The 12,541-nt window shown below is 38.8% G+C and overlaps 1 protein-coding gene across 2 annotated transcripts; it reads left to right on the top strand.

Annotated features, from left to right (window-relative positions):
• The first annotated feature begins 668 nt into the window (after window positions 1-668).
• Window positions 669-2,110, top strand: ptger2b (prostaglandin E receptor 2b (subtype EP2)). Of its 2 annotated transcripts, none has more exons than XM_029425613.1 (2): window positions 669-1,471; window positions 1,871-2,110. In XM_029425613.1, exons 1-2 carry the CDS (start codon window positions 683-685, stop codon window positions 2,075-2,077), a joined length of 996 nt encoding a protein of 331 aa, XP_029281473.1. In that variant the 5' UTR covers window positions 669-682; the 3' UTR covers window positions 2,078-2,110. The 2 variants fall into 2 exon arrangements, with proteins under 2 accessions (XP_029281473.1, XP_029281474.1); XM_029425614.1 differs by lacking the exon at window positions 1,871-2,110 and adding an exon at window positions 1,647-1,723.
• The last annotated feature ends 10,431 nt before the right edge of the window (window positions 2,111-12,541 follow it).

The raw sequence follows: 12,541 nt of genomic DNA, 5'->3' as shown, positions 1-12,541 counted from the left end.
GATAAAATGCAGCGCTGATTGCCATGTATATTTAGTTGGGTGGCAGCAGCTCAGTCTGTATGAGACCTGGCCTGGGAACCAAAGCTTATGGTGGGTAAAAAGTATAAAATGAGAATAAAAAGGTCATGGTTACTTCAGATTGTACTTTAAACAATGTATGATTAACAAAGTTCATGACACTGGTGGGGAGGGTTAGTGATTTAAACATTTTTTTAATTAATTAGAGTGGAAACAAGGAGATAAAATACACTCACATTTAATTAAAACATACTGTATGATGTTCAATTGCATTGTCATTGCATTGGATTTGCATCTACATGTATGCAATATGCACAGACTCACATGATGACAGTAAATAGAGTGGATTAATGATAACAATATGCCCTCCTGACCATTTGTACTACACCCCCAGGCGGTTGTAGACTGCATACTGTATGGCTCCCAGGAAATATGATAAAGATTTTTTTTTTACTTTTGGGCCTTTTTGTACTTTGTACTTGTAAATCATGAGGTCTTACTGTAGAAGTGTGCGTGTGTTTCGCAGAAGCCGAATAGATCGGATGAGGGGCGGGGCGCAGAGGCGAGCTCTGTGAATTCATCATGTGCGCTGTTTAAACAGCGTTCAGCAGACTAACGCTGAGGTTTACTGGCTTTCTTTTCGGGATTTGTACTTTGAATATATATGGCAAACAATATATCCAGTTGCCATGACATTGTCGACGTGGAGTCCGGAAAGCCTATCACCTCTGCGGTGATGTTCTCCACCGGTGTTGTAGGCAACATCGTGGCGCTGGTCCTGCTGGGGGTCCGGAGCAGGAGGACCAGTCCGTCCCTGTACCAGATCCTGGTGACAGCGCTCCTCATGACCGACCTGCTTGGCTCCTTCTCTGTCAGTCCTGTTGTACTGTCAGCTTATGCTCGGGGGAAGACTCTCGTGGGAATGAGTGCAGGCAGGGAGGTGTGCTCCTACTTTGGCTTCAGCATGACTTTCTTGAGCCTCTCCACGTTGGCCTTCCTGTGCGTAATTGCGCTCGAGCGCTACCTCTCCATTTGTCACCCTTATTTTTATGAGAGGCATCTGAGAAAACGCTGTGGTTACATCACTATTGCTCTCATCTACCTGGGCAGCATCCTTTTCTGCGTCGGTCCTTTTCTGAGTTTTGGTAAATACGTGCAGTACTGCCCGGGGACCTGGTGCTTCCTGGAAATGAGCCACAAGGATGAAAAGGATAAAGTTTACATCGGATTTTTCGCAACTTCCATTGTCCTCTTGATCTCCAGCACGGTGGCATGCAACATATCTGTCATTTTCCACTTGGTGATGATGTACAGGAGGCGCAAAGTGTGCCGGAGCGGAGTGTCTGCGCACTCCCGGTACCGCAGGTCTCTGTCAATGACGGAGGAAGTGGAGCATCTGCTGCCGCTGGCTATCATCACTGTAGTCTTCATCTGCTGCACCTTCCCCTTAGTGGTAAGAGCTAACTCTAAAGTGTTGAAATACAGTTTTTTACATTACATGATTATACAATTGACAGACGGTTTGTCAGAGTAAAGACACGCAGCACTTATATACAACAGACTGTGTTCCCCTAAAATACTTTATCACATCTCATATCATATACTTTCTGTTCTGTGCATTCCCACAGAACAGAAAGGAGACATTTTTGACCTTCCTCATCAGAGAACAAACGACATATCAGTGAGGGAGGTGCAGCAAGCTTCCACCCAAACATCAGAGTATATGTCAATGATTTGTTTATAACCAGGGCTGTATTCAGTCTCAGACCTGGGTCTGTGTACATTGTTCAGCTCAACTGACTTCATTCAGTTGTCATGATAACATATGTTCCTTTTTTTTCTTTTATCCCAGCTCAGAGTGTACATAAACTTCACAGGCAGCCCTGATCCGGATAACACAGCTACAGCTGACCTTGATGCTCTCCGTTTTCTGTCATTCCACTCTACCATCAATCCCTGGGTCTTCATGGTCCCCTCCATTCTGAGAATCATCTGGAGGAAGTTGCGCAAACCGAAAAAGTCCACATTCATCTGTGGGAAGAATCTGCGTAATACTTGATCGACCCGTCAGAAACACTTAACTTAACTTTACCGTCCCCTTAAGCTTTTTATCAGCAGTATAAAACACATAATACAACTTCTATGAAGCATTATGTAACTGTATATAATCGGTTCGTTTATAACATAGCTGTAATCATATTTTATGATTACACTCATGTGTTAAGTATTATTAAAAACTATACTTACTTGACAGGAAGGTTTAAACGTGGTTATAGGTTATTTGTTGACCCTGTAGTTATAAATAGTATACTTATTATTACTTAATGACCTGCAGGTTCTTTCTCTGCATCTTGTAGACATCATCAGTGGATGGAGTTTATGTATTGCCATGAGAGTGAAAAAGATGTATAAATGAATACATACTTACTTCATTAATAAATAGAATAAATATAATTATTTAATATGCACTTTATTTAATAATGTAATCAATGACTATTATTTATATGATAAATATAATGATATTTCATATTCACATTTATTGTTATAGTTTATGAAAAATGTATATACTGACTGTTTTAAAGGTGCAATGTGTAATACTGAGCCACCTGCTCCAAAGAAATATGTACGGTCTGTGTAACGTTATGTTTTTGATAGATTGCGTATTGCGAGACTGACACCCCGGACACCCCGGCCTGTGGCCTCCCCCGCCGATGGGGGACTGCTTCTCCAGCAGGGGAGTGTGCTGCAGCTCTGGAGGACGCAGCTTCAGTTAGCAGCTGTGGCGGCCTCAGATTCGGCCCTTGAATACACACGCTCCGGCAGCTCTGGTGGAGCGGCAGCAACAGAAAGCTTGTTGATCCAGCGGAGAGATGGGGCACTGCCTCGGGAACAGACCTGCACGCTATACTCCTGGTGGAGCAGCCTCCCGTTGGTGGTGAGGAGCAAGTCCTTTTTTCTTTGGATTTAATACAATAAACAAACTATTACAACTTGTGGGGATGATGGATGTATTATTGCCCTCTGGACAGCTGTACTTATTCTCCCTCTGTACTGAGGCAGACTGCAGCTACAGTGACTCACTATCGCCTCTAGAGGAACAAGTGGTATTACAGACTGGACGGAGCGCAGCTAGCTGTTAGCATGCTAACTTCAGGAGATATCTCTGCAACACAGAGACGTGTTTAACATAACGTCATCACTGTTACCTCTTCACACACTGTTGATGATGTTTTGTTTTTTGAATGTTTAAACTAAAATTCTGGTCATATCTTACCCACTGTTTACATTATTAGTGATCATCAGGCACAGGTTTTTATTCATTTCACTTTCAGTGAGTTCAGAGTAAAGTGCAGTTTTCAAATCAAGTAGCATGAACTGAGTTACCAAGCAATTTAAAACATGATGTAACGCAAACAGTAACGTCAGACAGGATGTTCATATTAAAGGATTAACAAACTGAAGCAAGTCTCAAGACTGACAAGGTTGTTTTTCACACAGCGATGGAGGGTTAACAAACCTCTAGCTGGTCAAACACAAATCAAAACGTGATGAACCTTGAAATATAAGTATATATAATATATACACTTATTTTCTTTGGGTCATATTGACCGGTATACTGCAGGTGTAACAGCTGCCCAACCTTGTTTCTCTAAGATGGAGGAAAGTAAAGAGAGTTAATAAACGTGTCAGGTACTTTCCAATTTTCCCAATGTTCACAGAAACATACAGCATGTCTAAAAAGAAGCAGATCACTTTAATTTAACCTGGGGCAAGACGAACAAAAAAAATGGAATTGAACAATGAACAATAAACTTAACAATGAAGTTAAGGTAATTAATTTTCATTGTATGAACTGAAAAGTATAAAGCTTATTTTTTACTCATTTATATTTTTTATTATAAACTTTACAACAAATTGTCAGTGTGGGTAAAACTATACTGGGTTACTTGTTTGCTGATTTGTGACAGCAGTTAGTGTTAGGGTTAACTCAAAATCCAATTAGAAGCAGATTGTCAACATTGACTCAAAGCATATAGTGTATACCAAATGTTGAACGCTCGGAAAGTGTGTGATTCACAAGGCAAGACTTCACAGTAAATAAATATCTAAACAAAAATTGATCAAAAGAAGAAAAAGACAGTATAAATATTTTTCTTCTAGAAGCAGTTTTCAAGTTATTGCTGAGATTCAGAGTTTGCAACAGATAGGTAAAAGTTTAGAATACATTGTGTGAAAACAATCCTTAATGATGATATGACCTTTACTTGTAATCTTCAGATATATTTATCTCCAAATATGTCACCCTTGTTCTCACTGACGGAAACAGGCTATAACCGCTCTTTACCCACAATAAGGTTTTTCATAGAAATACAGGCAACATCCTGTGAAACTGCACCCTAATAACAGTTCAGCTTCTTCAGCCTCATTATTGTGACTTTACTCCATTGTGAGTTCCTGCCTAATATTTGTACTATTAGGTTTGTTTCTCTTTGTACTCCTTAGGCAGGCATGACAAAGATGTGTATATGAAGTATGTTTAGTAACTTTGATGTTTGAGTATGTAAATTTGGGCTGAAAGTACATCTGTCTGACTTTTGCCAGAAGTCCCTAGTTGAGAGTCATTAGACATATTTAAGGTGATATATTTATATTTTGTGTCTCTCCTTGTAGTTCCTGTATTTCACTGTAACCCCACTCCTGTGTAAAGGGAGAATATTGCACTTATCTGTTGTATGCTTTTTTTTATCGGCCCAGGTATCTCTTTATTGATCTTGTCAGCCTCTTATTTTCCATTTGTATATTGCAACATGTCAAAAGCTTACTGTGTTTTTTTCATATCATGTGAGATTAGCTTCTAACAGTGTTGGTATTATGTATGTGGTACACACCATCTCTGCTGAGTGCTCTTCCGCAAGACAGTAAGGCCCCAAAACTGCTCCAGGCACGTTACATTGTGGTTGACTAAACCCACACAAGCAAATGCATAAAAAGTAAGACATGCCGGACTCCTAGTTCAGAGTGTCGGCCATCATTTCTATCAGTTATAATGTTTTGCGCATTAGGTTTATTGCCGAGATCTACGGAAGTGACACTATTTAAAGTCATAGATTTCCAATGTGCAGCAACTGCTGTGGCAGAACATTTCATATGGCTACTGGGCCAGGGCGATGGGTGGGGGAGGGGTGTAAAATAATATATATACTACTCCTGCAGGTAAATGACAATACTGCCATGCGGTAAAATAGTGTTGTTAACTACATTTCTGTCATTCAGGCTCCTTTAACACAAACTCTCTGCAGTCCATGTGTCTATGAAGAAGGCATACTTTATTAATCCCTATAGGGGGGGAGGGGAAAGTTTGTCACTATGTTATTTTACACACACGCTCAAAATTCCACATACACAAACATTCACATGCATTAATGTATGGAGCGATATCAGAGTGAGGATGCTAACTCATAGGGTGGCTCTGGTTTGGTGACTTGCAAGCAGATTAGTAATCGTGACCACAGCGCTGTCTTGTCAATATTTCACGGGGGTTTTCCCAGGCTCAGTAACAGGATGTGATGAGAACTAGGTCTGATCCCAGATCCCAGACCAGTGTTTACATGCCACTTTGACTCAGAGCTGTTGGCCGGTTTCACTCTACTTGAAACAAAAAGATCAGAGTTAGTCATCCAAACTGTTATTCTTGTTGTACACAGACAGGCCATTACCATGCACTTTGAGTGAAGGCGTTGTGGGTGGAAATATAAATACACTAAGTTTATTATTTATAATTCACTTTACTTGAGAAGTCCAGATGAAAATCTACAGATGCTAGCTGGTTATGCAAGTGATGTTTACATATATGTGGTTGAAATCCTGGGGTAAAAGCTAATGGAGTGTTCACACTAAACACGAAGCTAAATTAGTTTGACTGCGGCATAAATCACATCCATGTAGACACCAACAATATTTCATCAACCATGGTCAAAATAACCACTATGATTACATTTGTTGAATAAGAAGATGAACGTGTAACGTCACTGCTACAATTGTCCAGAATAGTGAACGACTTTCACAAAAAAAAAATGTAAAGGTTTACCTAACCAGTGAATGAACTGGTCCGTGAACGCTAACAAATGTTCTACATCGATAAAAGAAATAACCAATACAAATGCTAATACATCTGTTGAACATTTGTATAAAGCATTAGAATATTCAACAAAGATTAATGAAATGGTTTACTAATTGTTAGTTAGTTGATAGTTATATATACACTTTTGAACATTTGTATAGCATCGGTTGAGTGAGTAGCTCAAGCCCAACTAAATTAAACAGAGAATATGTAGGTATGTTCATGAATTTTTATATCTATAGATAATCTGTTAAACATTATAGGCAAAGCGAAACAGTTTATTGGTTGAATCTTAAATTACAAATACTATTAACCATTTGTAGCCAGAATATCCAAATAAAGTCTTACCGTTAACTTTTCATGAAAAGAAATGTTCCCCTTTGCATCAGCATGCAAATAACACTTTATAATATAACAGTATGTGGCATTAATGCAATTTGGCACTTTAATTCATATATTATTTTGCTGTAACAATGTAAATGTCCTCGTTGTGGGACTAATAAAGGATTTCTGATTCTGATTAAAAACAAATAAGTGTGTCCTGGGTTCATTGTTTTGTAAAAACAGTTCCAGGACTTGGGGGACAGCCTTTCTAGTTATTCTTTAATCACTCAAACACATTTAATTCAGACAAAATGGTGCTTTTCGTGTTAAGAGACAGCTGCTTGGTTTAGGAAGCTAAAGATAACGCTAGCATTAGTTAGAGCAGTAACGTTAGTGAGGTCATATTTCAGTCTGCATGATCTAATCCGATTCTTAAATTCTTAACTTGGTTATTTCTTAACTTTCAGGGTTTATGGTGGCCAATACTACTACAAAAATATTCAATAACTTCATTGCTATAAAGTGTAGCTATCCAAATCACTTCACACACCAAGAGTATACTGTAGGTCAGTGGTTCCCAGTGTGCCGCGAGACAAATCCCGGTGTGCCGTGGGATTTTGAAACAATTAGGCCTATTGCATTTAACTGTACACAAGGCTATGAATGATTTTGTATTTACTTCAGTGTTTCCCCTAGGTCAGGGGTCGGCAACCTTTACCACTCAAAGAGCCATTTGGACCCGTTTCCCACAGTAAAGAAAACACTGGGAGCCACAAAACCCTTTTGACATTTAAAATGAAATAACACTGCTTATATTTTTTTTTTGCCTTTATGCTATGTATAAACAAACTATAATGTGTTGCATTTATGAAATCAATGAACGACTGCAGAGAAAACAAAATTACATTTCTGCATGCAACAAAACATTTTGAGCTCCGAAAACGTTGGGTTGAAGGTTACTTTCAAGTAAAATACTCAATGTCTATTTGAGTCCTTCTTGTATTTATGAAAAAAAAACGCTGAACTTAAATTATCCACAGTCAGCAAACCAAAAATGCCGTCCTCTCTCTGTGTGCCGTCATCCTTTTACTGGCGCGTGCAGTCAGCTGTCAACCTGAAAAATAAAAGGACTATTTCACTGAACAATGAAAAAATATGAATATGTGCAAAATAATAGGCAATTAAAATATTTATCATACTTGGTTAATGTGATTTCTGCTCTGAACCTCAGCGCACAGCGTCTGCACATCAGGGCTGTATGCCGTCACCTTCATCTTCACACAGGATCGTAAGCTGTCATCTGTGAGGCGTGCGCGATGTTTGCTTTTAATAAAGTTCATGTTGGAGAACACCTGCTCACATACATATGTGGATCCAAAGATCGACAGGACTCCAAGTGCATACTTTTTCATGTTCACATAAACGTCGGGAAAACATTCCAAGTTTCGAACACAAGTTGGTCCGTTTTGGGGAGGTTTTCAATATCACGCCATTTGTGATTCTGAGCAAGAACGGCCTTCTGACGGGCAACATCTTCAAGGTCTGCTGTCAAGCGTTTAAACTTGGACACCCATATGTCTTTGTCGGCTATGTCGGCCAGTTCCATCTCAAGATCAGGTTGACTCACACCTGCCAATGCAGTCGTATTATTATATATTCTCCATCTGTGAACGGCTTCCCGTGCCTGACTATTTCCTGAGCGGCTACAAAACTCGCATATGTACTTGAATTTGCAGACTTCATCCACTTCTTGAAGTGATTTTTACTCAGATCAACCTTCCGCATCAGTTCCGAAACGGCTTTTTTTCTCTCATCTCCATCCGGATATTTTTGAGCAAAGGCTGCGTGTTTATTCTGGAAATGTCTTGCGACATTTGACTTTTTGTTGTTTCCTAGTTTCTCATTACATATTAAGCATACTGGTAAACCAGTCTCGTCAGCAGTGAAAGCAAATGAATCTGTCCACGTACCATTGAACGTTCTGTTTTCTTCAGACACTTTTCTCTTCTTAGAATTCTCCATAGTTGTCCTACCTGGGATTCGAAAAGTTCAAGAAATCGCGCGCTGGCGGGTGTCGCACATTGGCGGTTGTGACGCATAGTAACAGCGTAACAGCGACATAACATTTTTTAACACGTTTTATTTAGATGTTACAAGATCACCATAATCTTCAAATTGAGAATTACATTTTAAAAACGAACAAACTAAAATAAAATACATTTTAATTAAATACTCATTAATTATTTTCAAAAGCCACAGGGAGCCGCATCAGAGGGATGAAAGAGCCGCATGCGGCTCCGGAGCCGCGGGTTGCCGACCCCTGCCCTAGGTATACTGCTCTGCAGGGTGCTGCCTGGGCTCGATCAGGTCCGTGCGTGGCGCAGATTTTTTAAGTTCTTTCCTTACCTTTTCTCCACTCTGTCTCTGACACTGTCTCTGTAATTGTGTGCGTTCGCGCGCGCGTGTGGGTTCGGAAGCGGAGCTCCGCCCCTCACGAAGCAAAGCAGAGGAGAGAATGTAAATATGCAAAGCAACTGAAACGTGCACATAAATGAGATAAATGACATAAGCGTTTAGTTTATTTAATAAAAGAGCACCTGTTCAATGTGAAAAGTGAGTTGTGAATACATATATTTTTAAAAAACGTCTTGAATTTCAGGGGGGGGGGCGCAGCGCAGGGAAACACTGTACTTTATCGATACTTTGTCCTACATACTTATTTCACAATATAGAAACAATAGGTCTTATATGCTTTGGCCTAAATATAAATAAAACAATCATTAAAAAAAAGAAATCTGTCAAAGCTAAGCCGTTTTAGCCATTTGCGCATGGTGGGAAATATTAGAGTGTGACACATCAGAGGCTCTCTGCTAGTGTGAAGGAGAATAGCTTCTTACAAGGACCAGGCTAAATAAATGTTCACAGAGTGATAACAGTGACACTATGTGTTATAGAGGGGATTTTTCCCGGATATGAACACAGGTGTGCCTTGAGATTTTGGCTTGGTCTTTGGTGTGCCTTGGCCACAGAAAGCTTGGGAACCCCTGCTGTAGGTGATACTACAACAAAAACATTTGAGGAAAAAGCATTTTACATAACTTTGGGGAATTTTTATTTGGAAAAAATGTTTGAAGTGTAGTGCCACTAAAATCACTACACAAATTAATGGTCTCGTGCTGGTTATACTACAAAAATAAAAAAATGCCTTTTCATAATTTTGAGTTATTTCTATTTGGAAGAATAACCAATATCTTCACTGTTATACAGTGTAGTGCTACCAAAATCACTGCACACATTAATGGTCTCCAATTGGTGATACAAAATTACTTATTTTGGAAAAACATGCTTCTGCACAATTTAATAAAATAACTTATTCCGTCATTGACCGATTTTTCATGAAAAAATGTTCCCTGACTTCAAAACTTGCGCTGTTAATTCAGTCCCCACAAAATGGAAACGTGCATGAGAAGTCGTCTGTCCGAGGCAAAGAGACGACAACTAATTATGTTTAATTGCATTGTTATTTCCCTGTATAGACATAATGGCAGCAGTTTGTGGCCTTCACTGTCACTGCAGGGGGAAATACATTCATCTGCTTTGTGTGTGTTGACGTATGAAAAGAAACTGTGCATGGTCTGTTCATCTTTTCTCTCCATGTCCTTATAAATGCATAATCTTTAAAGGTGTTGTCTATATTAAAGTATGAATAAAATGCCTCATTGTCATGAAAAAGAAATGCCGGGTAATAAAAGATTATGACGGAAATCTTTCGGGCCTGTCCAACAAAAAGCTCCAATGCAACCAATGGTACATACTCTGACTCTTTGTTTGAGCTCATCTTGTTTATATTTGATTAACTGAAATATTGCTGAATTTAAGCTCCAAACAAATGTTATTTTTAAAGTTGCCAGTGGTATCAAGAGGAAAAATTGAATTCAAGAGCCAGCATATAACAAATCCTCACGGCCTGAAAATTAAAAGGTCAATATTTAAACATCAGTGCAGTTTGTATATTCCCATCCTGCAGTCCAAAATACTTCTATAAAAGGAAAAGGGAGCCAGTGGGAGACACAATGGTTAAGATATCTGTGCTACAAAGAGAGACGATGGCACACAAAGCAAGTGAAAGAAACTTCAGAACAGCAGAAAATTCAAGAAGTATAGTAAAGTTTGAACACCTGTTGCTGAACTGATTTCAGGAAACGTAAACCCAAAGTCTGAACAAAAAGTGATTAGTTCAGAGGTAAGGGAAAATAATTCATGATGAAGTTTTTAAGGAGAAGTATGCATAGATGTGCATATGTATATGTAATTGGGGCAGAAAACAGCAGACAAAGGAAGGACTTTGCAACATTTGGATTTGCTCGGATGCAAAACACAACAGTAATACTGTCCTTGCAGGGCCATGCGGGGCTTAATAAAAAAAAAGCAAGATTCCCGACATGGAAGAGAAAGAAAAGTTAGAAGACAGCCGCTTAGTTTAGAAGGAAGATGATGAAGAGTGAAGAAAAGCTTACACAATTGTTGGCAGATCTCCCTACACATGTACGTTCAAGAAGGTTCTTGACAGTTGGCCAATATTTCTGGATCTCTTTCATTTCTGTGGAAAAAACAAAACAAAATTGTTATTTTTAAAGTTTGGATTATTATTTAGGATATCAACTTTTTTTTAAAAATCACAGCACGGTGAAGACCTGAACACAAGCGATATTTACAGAACCTTCCCTCTCTGCTAAACAGCCTCGTCATGCATTAAAAAAGTATGCAGTTAAAACAACCAAAGAACTAATAGAACATTGGGAGAAGGGAGAAGAAAAGGGAGAAGAAAATGCTGAATTTCTCAAAAGCCTATTAAGTTTGTATTATTGTTTAAAAAAATATATTTATATATAGATATAATACAGACAGAGAATTGTATTAAAAATTCTGAAAAATAACATGAAAACTCATCAGTCATGCAATATTCACGGAAATGAACATGCTCAAAATACATCCAATAGCTGGTTTTACACAAACTTCCTTACTGCAGTAATTACGTTCACTATTTGGGTTAACTGTACAGTATATCAGTTGTTCTGCAGGGTTATTGCTGTGCATTGAATATAATATGAAAAATCTATAAAAAATGTCACGTAACGTTATTGTCAGTTTTCTCACTGACAGACCCTTAAGGAAACATTTTGAGAACCACTGCTCTAGATCAGATAAAAATCAAGTAATTGTAATTCGTAGTTTAATGACAGCTTTCTGTACGAGGAAAGTAAAAAGTAGAATAAACAAACAAATCTTCGGCGAGATGCAGATACAGATTTCAAACCATTCTGGGCTGTAAACCATTTTAGTTCAGTGCTACTTAGATTTGAGGAATTTACGGCAGCAACAGAGTGCAAAAGCTCCCATGAAAATGTTATGGCCCCAATAAAGTCAAAGCCCCATTAAATATACATGCCCCAGGGTAGGAAGAAAGTCAAAGTTCAGACTGACCGACATCATTCAACTATTTGGTTCAGTGGGCCACATCTTCAGAAAGCTAAGGCCGGACATTTCCCTGAGCTATTATGACCAGCTTCTCTTTAGCTAATTTGTGTTTCATGGGTAGCATATTTGATATATACTCAAGATATAACACATATTATTCCTCAAAACAAAGGATAAGAAAGATCAATACTCCTCACCACAGTCGATCTATGCACTATGATGTCGACCAACCAATAGGTAGCATAAGCCTTCAACCACTGCTTTGTTGACTCTGGCTGATATCGCCCAGACTTTCTCAATTAACCATGGTTGAGAGTGGTTGAGAGTGGTTAACTGATACCCAGCAACGATAATAAAACCTGTTTTTACCACGAATAACATCACTGAGTCAGAAGTCATGGAAATCATCAGGTCTCTAACTTTCAAGAGATGAGATGTGTTTGGGATGACGTTGGATCAGCACTGTTGGAGCCATAATATAGTTATTTGTTTGTTATTTTATTCTTATCTAAACCACTAAAACAAAGGGTGAATGTATACAAATGCAGTTTTGACATTGAACATACAGTGGAAGTGCATAGCCTATAGGTAAGCTCCAGG

The sequence above is a fragment of the Cottoperca gobio genome, chromosome 24 (assembly GCF_900634415.1).
Source record: "Cottoperca gobio chromosome 24, fCotGob3.1, whole genome shotgun sequence".
In the NCBI taxonomy this organism is placed as follows: domain Eukaryota; kingdom Metazoa; phylum Chordata; class Actinopteri; order Perciformes; family Bovichtidae; genus Cottoperca; species Cottoperca gobio.
This window is presented reverse-complemented; position numbering and strand designations above follow the sequence as displayed.